Source organism: Lissotriton helveticus, chromosome 10 (assembly GCF_964261635.1).
Source record: "Lissotriton helveticus chromosome 10, aLisHel1.1, whole genome shotgun sequence".
Classification (NCBI taxonomy): Eukaryota; Metazoa; Chordata; class Amphibia; order Caudata; family Salamandridae; genus Lissotriton; species Lissotriton helveticus.
This window is the reverse complement of record NC_136071.1, coordinates 173482002-173501148: the sequence shown is the minus strand read 5'-3', so window position 1 is coordinate 173501148 and position 19147 is coordinate 173482002. Positions and strand designations below refer to the sequence as shown.

General features: G+C 45.9%; 1 protein-coding gene across 4 annotated transcripts in view; it reads left to right on the top strand.

Annotated features, from left to right (window-relative positions):
- TNRC18 (trinucleotide repeat containing 18) overlaps positions 1–19147 on the top strand; it is a 204223-nt gene that overhangs the window by 125762 nt on the left and 59314 nt on the right. For all 4 annotated transcript variants that reach the window (XM_078665022.1, XM_078665019.1, XM_078665020.1 and 1 more), the window contains one exon: positions 16381–16650. In XM_078665022.1, the coding sequence (XP_078521148.1) occupies positions 16381–16650 (270 nt within the window). The remainder of the gene's footprint in view (positions 1–16380; positions 16651–19147) is intronic.

The window sequence follows — 19147 nt, the reverse complement described above, 5'->3', positions numbered from 1 at the left end:
GAGGAAGGTTTTTTGCCGGCCAGGAGCACATAAGATTTACCCAGGTTAACAGATAGATCCAGGGTGCTCATGAACTTAACGAACCCATCTATCAGGATTTGTAGGCTTCGCGGTGTGCGCGCGAGCAGAACCGCGTCGTCCGCATAAAGCAGGACAGGGATATGCCTCTGCCCGACCCTAGGGGAATCTGCCTTTAAACCCAAAAGAAACTGCTCCAAGTTGGTAATATAAAGGGAAAACAGAAAAGGGGCAAGGATGCAACCTTTTCTGACTCCGCTCTTAAATGGAAAGGAGTCAGACAAACCTCCCTCCCTGTTAAATCGAACCCTGGCCGTGGTGTCACTGTGTAATTCCCTTAATATGGTGATTAAACCACTCTCAATCCCCATGCTTGACATCAGGTCCCATAGCTTTCCTCTATTGACGTGGTCAAATGCTGCTGCCAAATCCATGAATCCCATATAAATAGGTTCATCACTGGCCAGAGTATATTTGGCAGTCAGCATGTAAAGGTTCAGGCATTGGTCACTAGTGGACCTCCCTGTCCTAAACCCGTATTGAGTGTCCGAGAAGATGTTATTCTCATCGGTCCACTCGGACAGTCTGTTAAGGATTGCCCTACCCAAAAGTTTGGCCGATACGTCAATCAGGGAAATCGGCCGATAGCACTTGGGGTCGTCCCTGTTGCCCTTTTTAAAAATTGGCACAATAATCGCTTTTGACCAAGATGGTTGCAGGTCACAAGAGATAGCAGTATTTATGACCCTGGTCATCAAAGGGGCCCATAAATCTATAGTTCGAGGCATATGGGCTGCAGATGGTACATTTATGAATAGATCGCCATCTGGTGTTGGGCTCGGATGATTGCACTTTGTTTTTCTTCTGGAGAAGTCTTTTTCGTCATAGATGACTCCTCCTCTCGGTGTTAGTGCGCATGGGCATCGACTCCATCCTTAGATTGTTTTTTTCCGCCATCGGGTTCGGATGAGGATCGAAGCGCTCCGGACCGACTTCAACAAAGAAGGTTATAACCGGCGCGCATTCCTTTCCAAATCGACGGTATTGTTATCGAACGCGACTTCCCTCCATACCGACGCGGTTCGAAGGACGACGACTACGAGAAACTCGACGTAGTCCAGCCCGGGGTCCATGGAAAGGACTCCATTCAAAAAATGTCCAACGTGTGGTGCTAAGTTCCCACACAAGGACCTACACGAGGTGTGCAACCTCTGCTTGTCCCCTGAACACGAATCCAGGGACTGTGAGGCCTGTGCAGCGTTCTCTTCAAAATCGACGATTAGAAACCGTCGAGCCCGAAGACACGAGGTATCGAGAATGCAGTCACAAGCAATCCCGGAGCTGTTCGAGGACCAGCACCCAGAAGAGGAGGAAGAAGAGGCCGACAAGGCGGGGTCTGAAGTGGACGAGTCCGACGTCGAGGAAATCGACGTCCAACAAACCGTGAGTGACGACGTCCCTTTACCAAAGAACAGACCCCGCACGGTGTCGACCCCGCCCTCGAGCCCGGTCAGACAACCGAAAAAAGTTTCCAACGCCCCGCCTTCGAGCCCGGCAACGAAACAGAAACCGAAACACTCGGTCTCCCATCATGGTGGTTCCGATTCTGATAAACGGACCACATCGACACCGAAGCTCCAAGTCAAGGAAAGCTCGAAGTCGAAGCAGTCCATGTCGACACCGAAGCACGTTTCGGCGTCGAAAACACCCTTGACACCGGGGACATCTTCGATACCGAAGAAATCGGATCCGAATAAAATCTCGGTACCGAAAATACAAATGGACATTCAAAAGAAAAAACACCTTTCGGACCCGAAAACTGCGGTACCGACACAGGAACACGGGACTGATCCTAAACAAAAGACTCTGTTTATTGACCCAAAGACTGGCAAGGTAGTCACAGAACTACCTAAAAAGAGGAAGAATGAACATTCGGACGACAAGACTCATCCGAAGAAGAGAACAATGGGGACGAATACAACTCCTCCCTCTTCTCCCAAACCTAGACACACACCATCTTCTCCTCTACCTCACAATAGGCCAAATATTCCTCCCACACGACCATCTACACCTACAACAGATGTAGAGAGTGACACAGGGGAGGGGGAACACCCTGGGGATGATGAAGACACAATCCCAGACGAGGCAGACCCATGGGAAGAGTATAATGTAGGGTCAGATAACGATAACGACCCTGAATTGTATCCCTCAAAACCATCACCTCCTGATGACAATACGGGTTTTGCACAACTCATTAATAGAGCAGCAACATATCATAAGGTAGAACTACATGCAGAACCTCAAATAGAGGACTTCTTATTAGAAACACTACCTACTGCACAAAGAACATCAGGAACACTACCAATGCTTAAGGGCCTTCTCAGTCATACATCAGAGATATTCAAAGACCCAGTGAGGGCTAGGGTATTGAACCCAAGAATCGATAAAAAATATAGGGCAGCTCCAAAAGACCCAATATACATTAAAGGGCAAATTCCTCTAGACTCATTAGTGGTCACAAACGCTCGTAAGAGAGCAAACTCTTTATCTACAGGAGAAGCTCCACCTCCTGACAAAGAGTCTAAACTAATAGATGCCTCTGGCAAGAGAGTAGCATCTCAAGCGGCAAACAGCTGGCGCATAGCTAATACGCAAGCACTACTTGCAAGGTACGACAGAGCGCATTATGATGAGTTAGAAAAACTCATCACACATCTCCCTAAAGAACATCAAAAGAGGGCAGATCAACTCATACAAGAAGGAAAGTTAATTACTAACACTTCAATAAAGTGCGCCCTAGACGCGGCAGACACTGCAGCAAGGTCTACAAACACAAGCATCATGTTAAGGAGACATGCATGGCTCAGAGTATCAGGGTTCAAACAAGAAGTACAAACATCGTTACTGAACCAACCTTTTGATCGGAAAACACTTTTCGGCACAGGGACAGATGAGGCCCTAGAAAAGATGAAGAAGGATACCGAAACGGCTAAATCAATGGGAGCATTGCAACAGCCGACACAAAGAGGTTCCTTTCGTAGATCCACCTATAGAGGAGGATCCAAAAATACAGGTACAAGCCAGCAGCAAACCTCTTTTACACCTACATCACCCAGAGGTAATTCTAGAGGTGGATACAGGGGTAACAACAACAAGGGTAGAGGTCGCGGAAACAACAACAACCGCAACTCTCCAACCCCAAAACAGTGACTTAATACAGCTCCCCCCAGACCATATAACACCGGTCGGGGGACGCCTATCACAGTTCCTACCTGTCTGGGAAAACATCACATCAGACAGGTGGGTGAGACAAATTATCCAACATGGTTATTGCCTAGAACTCACAGCTACCCCACCAAACATCCCCCCCAAACAGCGTCCAATGAAACAAGATCACCTGACACTGTTAAAACAAGAAGTACTATCCCTGCTAGAAAAGCATGCCATAGAGAAAGTTCCACAGCACCAACAAGGAACAGGAGTATACTCCCTATACTTCCTAATTCCCAAAAAGGACGGGTCTCTAAGGCCAATACTGGACCTAAGACCTCTCAACGCATACATAAATTCGGAACATTTCCACATGGTCACGCTCCAACAAGTACTGCCTTTACTGAAGAAAGGGGACTTTCTTTCTACACTGGATCTAAAAGACGCTTACTTTCATATCCCGATTCACAAAGCCCACAGAAAATACCTCAGGTTTGTGGTAGAAGGACAACATTATCAGTTCAAAGTCCTTCCGTTTGGTGTCACAACGGCACCAAGGGTGTTCACAAAATGCCTGGCAGTGGTGGCAGCTCACCTAAGAAGACAACAAATTCATGTCTTCCCATACTTGGACGACTGGCTAATAAAGGCCAGGTCACAAGAGGAATGTCTTCAGAACACACAAAAGACAATTCAGCTACTACACCAGCTAGGGTTCACGGTGAACTACACAAAGTCACACCTACAACCAAACAAGGTTCAACAATATCTGGGGGCTACTATAGACACAGAAAAAGCCAAAGTATACCCCAACCCAGTCAGGATCCAAACAATGCTTACAGTCATTCAAAGATTTCAGCCACAACACTCACTACCAGCAAGAGTGTTCATGCAGCTATTAGGGATGATATCATCCTGCATACTGCTAATACCATATGCCAAACTACAAATGCGTCCGCTACAAGAATGCTTAGCGACACAGTGGAATCAGGCTCAAGGACAGATTACAGATCTGGTGTTGGTAGACGACCGCACACACCGCTCTCTGAAGTGGTGGAACATAACAAACATTGCCAAGGGGCGGTCGTTCCTAGAACCAATTCCACAGGTGACAATAACAGCGGACGCATCGCTCACCGGATGGGGAGCACATATGGACAAATACACAGTACAAGGAAGGTGGAGTGTGCAGGAAAGAAGACTGCACATCAATCATCTAGAACTACTAGCAGTGTTTCTAGCATTGAAAGCCTTCCAAATACATGTTACCAACAAAGCAGTCCTGATCAGAACAGACAACATGACAGCAATGTATTATATTCAAAAACAGGGGGGGACGCACTCTCTCCAACTATACAGACTAGCACAGGAAATTTGGAGATGGGCCATTCCTCAAAACATCTATCTGTTAGCCAAACACCTACCAGGAGTCCAAAACCAGATAGCAGACATCTTAAGCAGACAGTCGGAACAAATACACGAATGGGAACTGCACCACCAAATACTGCAGCCATTCTTCCAAAGATGGGGACAACCAGAGATAGACCTCTTTGCCACTCATCAGAACGCAAAATGCCAAAGCTTCGCGTCCAGGTATCCACATCACCTGTCGCAGGGCAATGCGTTATGGATAAATTGGTCCAGCAAATTTGCATACGCTTTTCCCCCTCTCCCATTAATCCCATTAGTGGTCAGGAAGCTGCAACAACATTCAATGACCATGATACTAGTAGCACCCACGTGGGCAAGACAGCCGTGGTTCACCACGCTCCTGCAACTCTCACAAGTGCCACATCAAAAGCTACGAATTCTACCCATGCACCTTACACAGAACCATGGAGAAATAATGCACCCAGACCCAACTCAATTGAACTTAGCGATCTGGCTCCTGAAATCCTAGAATTTGGGTACTTAGATCTACCCCCAAATTGCATGGAGATAATTAAACAAGCGAGACGTCCAACCACCAGAGCATGCTATGCAGCTAAGTGGAAGAGGTTTGCTATACACTGTACTAATAACAATATCAACCCTCTGGACGTGTCAACAAAAGAGATTATTTGCTACTTATTACACTTACAGCAATGTAATCTAGCGTACACATCTATCAGAGTACATCTAGCAGCTATAGCAGCGTACCTACAAAACAGGCAACACATATCACTGTTCAGAGTACCAGCGATAAAAGCATTCATGGAAGGCCTTAAAAGAGTCATTCCACCAAGATTACCACCTTCCCCAGTCTGGAACCTCAACGTAGTACTCACCAGACTAATGGGGCCACCCTTCGAACCTATGCATAGGTGCGAAATACAATTCCTTACATGGAAGGTGGCTTTCCTTATAGCCATTACCTCACTCAGGAGAGTAAGTGAATTACAGGCATTGACAATACAAGAACCATTCCTACAGTTACACCAGAATAAAGTGGTTCTTAGAACAAACCCAAAGTTCTTGCCTAAAGTAATTTCAGCATTCCACATCAATCAGCCAGTGGAATTACCAGTCTTCTTTCCAAAGCCACAGACGGTGGCAGAAAGGGCTCTACATACACTAGATGTCAAAAGAGCCATTTTGTACTACATAGAAAGAACACAAAACTTCAGGAAAACTAAACAACTATTTGTAGCATTTTCCCCAACACATAAGGGCAATCCTATCTCTAAAGCAGGCATCGCTAGATGGATTGTAAGATGTATACAAATATGTTACATTAAAGCAAAGAGAACATTAACTGTTCCTCCTAGAGCTCATTCTACACGAAAACTAGGAGCATCTATGGCATTCTTAGGGAACATTCCCCTAGATGACATATGTAGAGCAGCAACTTGGTCAACACCACATACATTCACAAAGCACTACTGTGTTGATGTACAGGCTGCACAACAAGCCAGAGTGGGCCAGGCTGTATTAAAAACTCTATTTCAAACAGTTGCGACAGACACTGGTGACCACCGCTAGGGAGGTAACTGCTTTACAATCTATTCATAAATGTACCATCTGCAGCCCATATGCCTCGAACGGAATATGCTACTTACCAGTATGCATCTGTTCTTGGCATAGAGGGCTGCAGAGTGGTACATGCCCTCCCTGCCTCCCCGGAAACCTGTGTCTGTCCCAACATTATCTTATTTAGATACACTTACATGGGCATATCTTTATGTACTATACTACACTACTCCATCTAACCCTACTATGGCAAAACAATCTAAGGATGGAGTCGATGCCCATGCGCACTAACACCGAGAGGAGGAGTCATCTATGACGAAAAAGACTTCTCCAGAAGAAAAACAAAGTGCAATCATCCGAGCCCAACACCAGATGGCGATCTATTCATAAATGTACCACTCTGCAGCCCTCTATGCCAAGAACAGATGCATACTGGTAAGTAGCATATTCCTTACTGAGAAACAGGTCAGGGGGAATCCCGTCCGGACCCGGGGCTTTATTTTTGGTCAGACCCTCCATCCCTGCAGTAATCTCTTTAAGAGTGAATACTACCGGGGAAACCTGACTTAGGGTTACCGGTGGCTCTACAGGGGTACCGGGCTCATAGTTGTATAAACCTCTAAAGTGTGTGACCCACTGTTCCGGGAGGATGTTAGCCCCTATGTCCGGGGAATCATTTTCTTGAAAAGTCGGTCTATTAATGATTCTCCAAAAGCCCGCAAGATCCTTTCTTTCCCCTGCCTCTCTTAAATCTGCCCATGCTTCTGCCTGCAGGGCAAGTTTCCTCCTTTTGGTCTCTTTTCTATATTTTTCTCTGCACCCCCTAATTTTTTGAGGGTCCCTTGGTTTTAGCTTAAGGCAGCATTTCAACTCCCTTAGTGCCTTAGAGCAGTCTTTGTCAAACCACCGGGGATTAACCAGGTTGCGTGGGGGCGCACTGGACTTAAGTAGGCCATCGATCAGGTTAGCAATCTGGTCAAATGCTTCCAGTAACCTTGATCCCTGAACTTCTAAGTCTAGACAATCGTTGATGGCCGATAGGCCCTTGTCACCCAAGGTTTTAAAAAACTTTACCCCATCTATTTTGGACCATTTCAGTCTCCTGCCTTGGTCTGTGACCCTCTCCTCAATTGTGCGACGGGGTCTATTCCATCACTCACCCTATACGAGAGCACCAAAACGAGAGGGTTGTGGTCGCTAAAGCTGCTCCATTCTATCCCTGCACTAATTATTTTATTTATCAGGGATCTCGAAGCCAAAATATAATCTATAATAGATGAGCAACCCCTACCCTTAAAAGTTGGTGGAAGTGTGCCATCCAACTGTGGGTCTATCGTGTTAATGGTATGTTCTAGGTCATACTTAAGCCGAAGTAGACCAAGGGCCGACCCCGTGGGTGTAAGAGAAATGCGGCCCCTTCTCCAATGGGCATTGTGACCAATCTGAGTTTGCCGTGACCAATGCCGGACAGAGATGGCAGTTAAAATCTCCCATTAAAAGCAGCCCGTAAGACTGCCCCTTATTTTGGGATGTTATTTCTTGTTCCAGCCTCTGATCTAATTCAGCTAGTAGCGGGATATGGTTGTTTGCTGTCTCAGTGTTATAGATGTTAAAGACAGAAAATCTTAGCCCCTTTCCAAGGAACCGAACTACCTGGATCCCATGTGAATTCCAATCTGGGGAAGACCAGGTGCCTGGGAGGTCTAAATCTACGTAAATGGACAGCCCGCCCATTGCTCTCCCTGATCTAGATTTTCGAGCGGGAACAAAAAAACACTTGTACCCCTGTAGATGGTAATTGTTCACCAAAGCCCATGTCTCCTGAACACATATGACATGAAATTTCCTAATGAAATCGACCCATTCCTTGTTGATAAATTTACCCGCTATCCCCGCTACATTCCAGGAAATCAGTCTCACTCCCTCCCCCCTCCCCCCTCCCTTCTGGACCCTCCTGTGTATTTGAAGGTATCTCCTGTGTTGGCCCTTGCATGGCCAGCCCATGTCCCCCTCCTATACATTCTGTGGATGTAACCTTAGGTTCAACACACCCGGGTTTCCCAACACCAGTCATTAGAGTTTGCTGAGCGTGAGAGCTTCGCTCTACCAACACCTCTGCCAAGGCCCCCTTTTCCATGTGACCCTGGGGGACATTATCCATTTGTCAGTCTACCCCCTCTAGGTCATTCAGGCAATTGAACCGATTATAGGTATGAAAGGGTGGTTCTGGTCGGCCAAATAAAGATCTAGGGTTAAAATCCTGGTGTCTCCCCCTCCTGCCGACCCTCTCCCAGTTGTTTTGCATTTGTGGCAGCTGCAGTGGGACTGGAGTGATGGGAAAGAAGAAAGACACCCGAAGGGTTTGAATGGTGGATTCCCTAGATCTATTTTTCCCTTGGCATATATAGGTCACTGTGTCTGTGTCCCTAAAACTCACCAGTATACAGTCCCCCTATAATGGATTTATGTGTTCTCCCCACCCATGGCACCCTTCTTACCATTATGATTTCATTATTGAGGTGTATCGGGAGAGGTCTATTTATGTTTAGCCACTTAATGACCCTACTTTTCAAGGCACAAAAATCCTCGGTTTCACCTACTTCGAGTGGGGGAACACCTGCCATGACTACTGTAAAATCATTAGTCTCAGGGGGTAGGTTGGGCCTACGTGGTCTCGAGGGAAGCTTCATTAGGGGGATCAGTGTGGTACTGTCTACCGGCTGTGCCGGATAAACCGGGCCTGACGGGGGAATGGGAATGTTAAAGTTAGGGGGCCTAGTTGGTACAGGCTTGTTCCTTAAAGGATGTTGCGAGACCGCCGCATTTGCGGCTTGTGAAGGGACTATGTTTACAGCCCTATTTACAGGCTGTTGGGGGGCTAAAGTAATGGGAGTGGGTTCTGGATGCCTTTCCTGATGGTCAGCCGGGATTTTCAGACTACCTAGTGTGGTCTCCAGAATGGTTAGTCTGATCTCGATCTTTTTTATACTCTCGCTAATCGGTAATAATAGAGACCTTAGCAAGAATTCCAAGTTCCCAAGCGGAACAACAGAAAGGGGGACATTAGCAATATTAGTTCCCACATTTTTTATCGAGGCGGGAGCTAGATCATCCTGGGCAATAGGTTTAGGGTGTGAATCAGCCGGTAACTTCGCTGCTAGTACAGGAGGTTTACTAGAAGACTTCCCAAAATCCAAATGAGAGATTTTTGGTTTGCTCCTTCCCTGGGCTCCCTTCAATTTCCTCCTACGTTTGTTAGGAGGAGGCCCAAGTGCTCCTTGCACGGTGGCTGGTATGGGTTGAGCTTTCCTAGCCTTAGGGGCTAGGGGGGGTTGGGAGACTAAATCAATGGTCGCCCTAGTGGGGCTAGGACTGGTAACTGGAGCTATACTCATGGCTTCAACTGGTGAGGTGTTCATACAATCCCTCAACAGGAGTGGGACATCGTCTATTAGGGACAACTCCTCCCTGGGCATGGTGGATTGATCTCCAAGGGGGGTATTTTTCAAATTGTCTATTGAGCGTCTCCTTTCTGCCCTTAACCGAGACAGATTACACTCTTTGTCCCCCTCCCCCCCCGCCCGCGAGAAATAATTCTCTAAAGTCCTGCTTTTAACACCACCCGGCTTCAATGGAGTGCTCTCCTTTGCCGGGGACGGCATTATAATAGTACAGAGTAATATTCAGCCGGGGATTGTAGCAGGAAATGTAACCAGGAATCGAATGCGCGATCAAAGGGGGGAGGCCCAGCCCGGCCTCCTACGGCCACAGACGGTCCCGCCCTTGTCCCGGGCTTCTCCCGGCGCGCTCCCGCGCAGCAGAAGTCGCAAAATCTTTATGGCTGAAGCGAAGGTGGGAAGATTGTAGGGGGCGGGGCGATGAGGGAGAGCGGCCCAGGTGGAACGGGCTCGTGATGTCCTGAGACTCCTGGGAGATGAAGTCCCAGCCCTTATGCTCGCAGCCCTCAGCCCCTGGTACGCCCAAGCAGCGGCTCTCAGGTGTCAGAAAGTGCCTCTCTGCGAAGCGGGACCCGCGCAGCGGGTACCACGAGGCGTGGTGGTGTAGAAGTCAGCAGTTGGCCACAGGAATGCAGAAACGGCAAGAACAGGCAGAAACAGGGTCCCCCGCGCAATATTTTAGCTCCAAATGCATACTGGAGTTAATTTCTGGCCCTAAGATGAATTTAAATAAAAGAACCACAAACCGCTTCTGTTCCCATGCATTAATGGTAAATTTTTACCGCAAATTGTGCCATTCTTAGTCCATTTTCCCCAGACAGTGCTGCATAATTACGAGAAGAAGCATAATCTCGAATTTCACTTTAGAAGCCTACCGCAAAAACACTGAAATAAGAACTACACCGCCGTAATTTAATTTTGGAAAGGTCCTAATTGTGCCCTAGTGAAACTGCGATACTAACAAAATGTAGGGCAGTGTGCTAGAGGGTGTCACGGACACTTTTGCTGAAGGTAGAGCCAGAAAATTTAGTTTACAAACAGTGCGACAGGTCAGCATTGAGTCAAAAAGCATGTGAGATTGCCTTCTGTAGTGAGAATCTATAAATCTAGTTATGCAGTGAGTATTAATAGATGGATAAAACAGATTACAAACATCCCAGTCGGGGGCAGTAAGATGAATTTTTTTTGACAGACTTCTAACCACAGATTCCTCACCTTGACTGGGTCTGGAAAATCCTGATCAGTACATCCTTGTGCCGGTAGATGGTGTAGATCGGGTCCGTGTCTGAGGTTACGTGCACAGTGCCTATATAGGCACCACGCTGATATCAGTTCTTTTCTTTCCATGTCAACAGCGTGGATCTGGATAGCTACATCGATGACATTTTTTTACATTTTGTCGAGACTTTTTGAGCTTTGCTCCCAGCATTGTATTGACATCTCCCAGCAAACCCACAGGGTTTGAGCCTCGTGAGGAATGTCAGACAGATGTATGTCTCTGATCCACACTTTGTTTGCCTTTGGTGCCTGGGGTCGGGCCACGACGCCAAAGCCTGCGCTGACTAAAAGTCAATGCAACCGAAGGTGATTCGCAAGCGGGCGATGAAGCTCCTGGCGGTGCAGCCGAAGGTGGCTCCGTGCCCACCCTGGGACCGAGAGGGATCTCGGCCATTCCTTGGGTTGATCATCTTGTAAATTGGTTAAGCAGTAGAAGCACAAGAATAAGTCTTAAGTGGTCTTCTGCCTTACTTACTATGATGCTTCTAGGCCCCAATCCCTCACTTCATCCGTGTAGCTGGCGGCCGGGACTGCTCCACGTGACTGAGTTCCCTGGAACAACAACTGTCCAACTCAAGGACTTTTACGATACAATGCACTCCATCTTTGGGTCCACGGCTCCCTCTTGTGCCCCTTCAGGCCCCACTGTGTGGAGAGGTACCCTCGCTGGGTTGCTGTCAGTGGGTTCGTACTAGAGGCCAGATGGGCCCTCTGGTTTTGTGCCCAGACGTAGAGTTACAGCCTCCTGGACTACGACTCCTATCAGGAGTAAAACTAGCGTTAGGAGATGGGTGATGCCTGTGGTCTGTACACCTCTCCAGGCACTAGCCTGGTTTCTCTTCCAGGCCCTGCCAGGGAGGAAGGGAACATCCTTTAAGACCATGAGACACAGGACCGCAAATGTTCTTGGCCTGCAATTACCTTCCGTTGAGGTAGAGACGGATATCTTGACAGAGGTGCTTTAGTAGGATGAGCTCTGCAGAGCTCCTGCTCAATGAGGCCCTCACCAAGATTCTCCTGGGTGCTTGGGACAAACCCTTCATGGGTGCCCCGTGCGCAGAATGATTCCGTAATGCCATTGACCTCCCCCAGAGACACAGTCTTCCTGTCTCAGCATCCCTCTCCCAAAGAGCTAGGTTGTGCAGGCCTCCACAGCCAGGATACACTCTAGCACATTCTCTACCAATCCACTGGATAGGGAATCCAGTAGGCTGGATACCTTTGCGAAGAGAATCTTCTCTTCTGGAAGTTTGACATTGAAGTTGGTGAACACCTCATGTCTCTTGGACCGATACTCCTATGCTCTGTAGCTGCTGCTTCCCCTGGGTGTCCGCAGTACCCATCTCATCCCTCAGGCCAGTAAGCTTCCCAGTCCTTTGTTATCTGCGGGTACGGATTTCATAGAGGAAGCAGGACCCACACCCAGCGTACTGTCCAGTCCCCAGCCCTGCTGGCTGTCTGTCGTGCAATAACTTCCATGGGTGCTACGGACTGTTCAGAAGCGTTATGCTCTGCCCTTCCTGGAGACTCCACCACCATTGCCACCATCACCCAAACAGCTGATTGAGCACTATCTCTTTTCTCTCCATCAGGAACTGCAGGCTGTTGGCAAAAGGAGCCATTGAGAGGGTGCAGGATCAGAAATAGGACATGGTTGCTATTCCCGCTAATTTCTCGTGCTGAAAAAGCCAGAGGCTTTCGTCCTGTCCTGGATCTTTATTCTTTCAATGCCTTTCTACAGAACGAAATTCAAGAGACTCATTCTGGCTCAGGTTTGTCTGCCATACACGCTGGAGACTGGATGGTAGCTTTGGATTTCCAGGAATCGTATTTCCACATTCCTTTCATGCAGGCCCACTGGTGTTACCTGTGGTTCATGGCTTCCAGGAGCATTTCCAGTTCGCTGTGCTCCAGTATGCCTCCCAGTACCCCATTGAGTGTTCATGAAAGTAATGGTGGTTGTTGTAGCACACCTGCCGAGGTCCAGGTTAAGAGTCTTTCCCTACCTCAACGACTGGCTCTTGAAAGCAGGCTTATCCCAGGGAGTTGTCACCCACCTATTACAAACCTTTTGCACTTGATGGTGTTCACTGTCGGTGTGCCAAAGTCACATCTTTGGTGAATGCTCCCTCGAAGCAGTTCTGGACATTGTACAGTTCCGCACCTACACTGTGAAGCAGAGATCCCAGGACATTCTGGGTATGATCCCGATGTTTCAACCTTTGTCCTGGATTTCAGTGAGATTGACTCAGAGGCTGCCGGTACTGATCGCCCCCTATGAGCTGCTGGTGAAGTACGCTTGAAGGCTTATGTGGGATCTTAAGTCCCAGTGGGCGTAGCACCAGGGGAATCTCTCCAACCTGGTCCAGATTTCGGGGTACACTGCAAAAGATCTGCATTGGTGGTTCCCCACCTGGAACAGACAGTGCTGACGAACAAACTATTCTGGGTTGGTCAGCAATCTTGGAGAGGTGGAGATCAGAGGACTCTTGTCTCTGGAGGAATCAGAGTTCCACATCAATCTCCTAGAGCTGAGGGCGTATCTGTTGGCATTGAAAGCCTTCCTTCCATCTATCAAAGGAAGGTTGGTTCAGGTGTTCACGGACACCACCGCCATGTGGTATTGCCATGTGGTATTGCAATAAGCAGACCCTGCACCTCTGGATTTGGCAGGCAGAGAGGACATCTTCATGGTGTTGTAGCACCTTGCTGGATCTCTGAACACCAGAGCAGACAAACTCAACCATTGATGACTTTCAGATCTTGAATGGCATCTACTTACACCTGGGGCACAGGATCTTTTCCAAGAATGGAAAGAAACGTTGCTCTATTTATTCTCCACTGCCAAGAATGCTCAATGTTGGCTTCCAAAGTGGCTGTCACTCCGAGACACCATCTCGATAGACTGTAACCGGTACACCTGCATGCTTTTCCACCGATACCGCTCCTGCTCCAAGTCTCAACAAGATCAGGACTGACCAAGCGCAAGTCATCTGTCCTACAACCAGGTTGCCCCTTCGGGAGGATCTATCGCTGCAGCAGGGCAGGGTCCTGCACCTCAATCTGGGAACACTACCTTCATGCATGGAGATTGAAAGTGACAGTTAAATGCCTTTGATCTTCCTCCCGAGGTTTAGGATCTCATCTTGGCAGCGAAGCATCCTCAACAAAGACTGTATATGCATGCGGTTGGAACAAGTTTGTAGCTTGCTGGTGCTCCTGTTATTTTGACCCACCCTCTGCCCACTTGTCAAAGGTGCTTTCATTAGCCCAGCAAGGCCTTTCCTTGGGCACTGTAAAAGCTCATCTTTCTGCCATCTCCGCTTTTTTGCGGTTGCCGAATCAGCCCTCACTCTTTGACTCTAGTTGGGACACGTTTTCTCAAGGATTCACAACATTTGTTCACTTCTACCCCTTTCATCATGCCCCATTGGAACATTCATTTATATTAAAATTTTTCATGGGCTCCCCATTCGATCCCTTACATAGCTGTCCACTACGACTGGTCCAGTGAGCATCAGGCTTTCAGTTAACCCTTCACACACCAGACAAACTGATTCTGTGGACTCAAACACCTTTCCTAAGAAAGGTGTGGCCTCTTACTAAGTCGGCCAAAACATGACATTGCTGTCTCTTTTTTTTTTTCTTCTTTTTTTCGCTCCACCTCATCCTTTTAAAGAAGATGAGCTGCTCCACCGTCTGGATCAAAAAGCTCTGTCCTTCTATATTGATCGTGCCAGAGACCACCAGGTGAACAAGCAAATATTTATTAGGTTCACAGGAGTAAAAGAAAAGCAGTGCTGAAGAGAACCCTCTCTTGGTTGATTGGAATGTGTTTTAAAATCTGCTACGCACTAGCCAAGAAGCTGCCTCCTGAGGGCTTGCGTGCCATTCCTCTAGGGCCAAGGCCATTACTACATAGTGTGTCGGCAAGCGGGATGCCTATCTTGGACATCTACGCTTATACATGGGCATCCCTCCACACGTTCATGATGCGCTACTGCTTGGACAGTCCAGTCCGTAGGGCATGGGCATTTTGCCTGTTCGGTTGCCCAATACTTCCTGGTTTGAGCTGCTCGCAGACACGCCTCTGGGGAGTTATTGCTTGGATATCTATTCTAAGGTGAGGAATCTGTGGTTAGAAGGCTTTATCAGAAGAACAAGTTACTTACCTTCGCTAATGCTTTTTCTCAGACACTCTCTAACTGAAGAATCCTCGCTGCCCTCTCATCCTGCCCGTTCTGCAAACTGGACTCTTCCCCTTTATCCTGTTAGATTGTGCACACTGGTCAAACAATCATTCTGACATGGCTCTACATTTTTGGTGGGCAAATAGTCACAAAAGAAACTGGTGTCTGAGCATAGAGGTGGTGTCTATATAGGCACTGCGCACGTCACTTCTAATGCGAATGACGCAGAATCTTTTACTGACGCTTGGAGTTACTGCTCAAGATTTTCCGGATCTAGTCTGCTGCCAGGGGAATATTCTAAGGTCAGGAATCTGCTGTTATCTAATCTCTACCAGAAGAAAGCGTTACTGAATGTAAATAACTTGTTCATACCAAACCGCTCTCTGAAGAGAGATGCAATGATTTCAGTCTTGGCTAGGCAACAAAACATAAAGAGGAGATATCCAGTAATATTTCAGAAATGGGTGGGGTAGAAATTAGCCTATAGCATTGGCCATGTGGCAAATGGGATCTCATGAGGGAGGAGACTCGAGAGCCATAAAGAAGGGAAAAAAACATGCCCTTGTCAAAAGGTTGAAACTGCCTCCTTACAGGGATTAAGTTCTCAAATTGAATTCTAAACCTTTTTTTTTCAAACACCGGGGAGCTATTTCTTGTGCAAGAATTAAGAACAGGAGAGTAAAAAGTAAAGAATTTTACAGGAAAGAGAAGGTTAATCTAGACGTTTCTGGTGTCTGTCCTCTTCAATTTGGTCTCTATTTAAGTGAATGGAAGTTAGAAGCCTGTGACCATAAGTGTAACGCGACTGAACTTTGACATTATATAATAGGTTGCTGTGCTCATTTGCGGAGTTGTAGTGTCCGACTGCAAAGCAATATTTATTGCTTACAACTCAGTCAATGATTAGTGTTAGTTTTTATTTCCCTTTTGAGCAACATTAGAATATTAACGGTGGAAAATGAATGTATCGTTGTGCTGTCTTCCTCAAGGAAGAGGCTCTTATATTTAAAGTATTTCTTGAAAATAATTCTCCAATTTAGCCAGCTTTTGTCCAGTTATTGTTGGCTGTTGGTATGCATTGCATGATGCATTCCAGTTCTTTTTAAATGGTTCGGCATAATTGCCTGCAGATTTAACTGTAAGCTCATTTTTATGGTTGGTCTTCCACAGAATCATGCCGTCTATATTTGGCTCCTTCCTTTGCAAGCACCAAAATGTTTTTATTTTGTGTATATCAAATTAATAATTTGCTTCTAATAAGACTACTTTGACTGCAGATACGGACTCTGAGGAAGATGATGACTCTCTAAAGGACGAATGGCCTTCACAGTCTCCATCCAGCTCCAAAATGAGACACCCCAGTCTCTACCGTACAGCGGTCAAAAAGAACAGCAAGGCAGCCGGAGGCTTGAAGCCCGCCAAGAGGGGCACGTCTGCCACTGGGACTCTAAAATCAAAACAGGCCGCGAGCAGGAAGCAGCAGTTTTGTTTACTGCTGCAGGAGGCAGAGGCCGGATCTTCCTTCAGTGACTCTTCGGAGGACTCATGTGAGCAAGGTTACTAGATTAAAGAGAGAAAAAACGAAAAACAAACTATCCGTGTTGATAGAAAAGGAGATGGCACTGGGGTCAGCCATCTTTGATGGCCAAAGTTTGGGTGGCCATATTCGTTCTGGCAGCGTAGTCTGCTTTATCATTATAATTTTTTTGTACCTGTATCATTGTGATAATATTATTGGCTCTATTAGAGCCCTTATACTGACTGGTTTTTAGTCTCCACTTGCCCCATCTCCCAATCTCCTCCTCACCTTTTTCCTTCCAGCACAGTTTTCTTTTCATTTTTTTGGCATGGGCCTTGTGGCGGCTTTAAGGAGAGCTTTTTTTTTTTCTTTTCTTTAATTTTTTTTAAACATGAAAACTGTTGTGCGGGTGTGTGATTCGATGTTTGTATTGCAATTTGGTATATCAAGCTTTATTAAACATATCAAGTTCATTTTTAACTAAACAAGTGTGCTTTGTCTCTCTTGCTGTGTCTCTTATTAGGTGATTAGGTTTTGCTTCACTTCATCCTGCTTTCCCTCTTCACATTACCCACCATGCCAAAGATGAATGTTTTATTTTCAATGCAGTCTTGCTGTCTCTCTATTATTCAAATATCCCTTATTGTGGTTGGAACTTGTTAATTTGTTACAGTTAAGAATTGTCTGTTTTATGACCTATTTACATCTGTCAAAAAGCTGCATCCTTGAAGTCAATGATATATAATCCCCACTGGAGAACATTTAGTAACATTTGGATTGACTAAATTAAAATAAGTCGAGGGTCAGATTTTGGAGTAGACATCTGTTTTCACAGGTTCAAAAAAATGACTTTGCTAGCTTTTTTTTGGCTGCCGTTTGGTCTAACAATTTGGTTAGGAGTTGGCTTACTCTTAAATAAAATATTTTTAATTTGGTATTTCACAAGGGGGGGGGGAAGCACAAACTGTTTCGGTATTTTAAATGTGTATATTTTTAGTCCAATTTTCTAATGCTTTATTACCTATTTCACCTTTTCCATGGAGGGGCATTATAGAAAACCAGATAGGTCACAAAGTAGTCCACATGACCATGAACTTATGCACACTTATAAAGTCAACCAAGTTTTATGAAACTTAATGCAGTGTTTGACTTCATACTATGGTTGAAGTCTTACTTTGCAAACACTAAACTGGATATAAACAATACAGAGCCATTTCCATTTGAATGACTCTGATTTTTCTAATGTCAAGCACTCCATTATCTTGTGATAAAGCGGTCACTTTTTACCCTCAATCACCTTATGAGGATCGAGAATTTTTAATCCTCTGCGCCACTCCACAAGTAATGTTAGTCATACTTATTTCAATGACAAATCCAGCTAATTTTAATCACTTTTCAGGTTGCTAGTGTTTCTAAGATTCAGGGAAGAATATAATGAGTAGACCTACCAGATGACTCGAAGCTGGTGAACATGCGTTTAAATCCAGGGATTTTCTTTATAGGCCATTGCAATCTAGTACTTTGGTCAAATTGATGGCATAACATCCAGAGTGCTATAAGTGTGTTAAGTGAAAGGCCAGGACCAGCACATGGGGGACCTGGTTGCCTTGAGTCATCTGCTATCTCTAATTCAAGCCACACAAATATATTTCAAAATATTGCATATTACCAATTGAAATTGCCAAATTAACACAACAAAATGTTGTCAAAGGAGGTTGTCTCTGCATACTTCCATTTAATGGTAATATCTGGCCACCAAATGTTTTCTAGGTGCTTACCCTTGTGGGTCTTAAAGACTCTCGTTGAGTGTGAATCTTCAGTTGCAAGCTGTCCATACCAAAAATGGGATAGAGCACAGTGCTTTGAGCAGTTACCAATGTCTTCCTCATCGTCCGTGCGGAATTTACATTTTCTTAAAGGGAAATAGCAAACTTTTTTTCTTACAAATTAACACATGTTCAAGTTTCTTTAAAGGATATTTGGGTAATAGGGTTTCTACTAGCTTTCCCTGGTACTAAAAAGCCTTCAATTAACCTACCTTTTCTAGATGCTTGCTTTCTCCTCGCAGCTGCTTGAGCACCCCTCCATTCTTGACCCTTCTCCATGAAGCTTTGAATGTTTGTATCGGTCTCTTGCATTTGCTCTTCTGCTGTACCAAAGAAGCAAAGTGATTGGCTGGGAGTAGGGCAGACACCACGCAGTGTGGGGTCAGTTTCCATCACAACTGAATGTTGCACCATTATGTAGGTAGGCAAAGTACCTTTATGATGTTATCTGTAAAGCTCAAGGTGTTTTAGCGGTATCTCCATTTTATAATACTTTACATAAATTTAATATCATTTGGGATTTTTTTTTAATTTCAATTCACAAATGTCCATTTCACTTTGGTTGGAATGAATCATGCATTTTAAAATGTAATGAGTTTGTTCTACTGCTGAAGACTCCAGAAAAGTAGCTTGGCGAAAATGAGAATTGGAACCAGCATTGTTAACTACCTGTGGAGGTAAAGTTGCTGTACCTCAAGC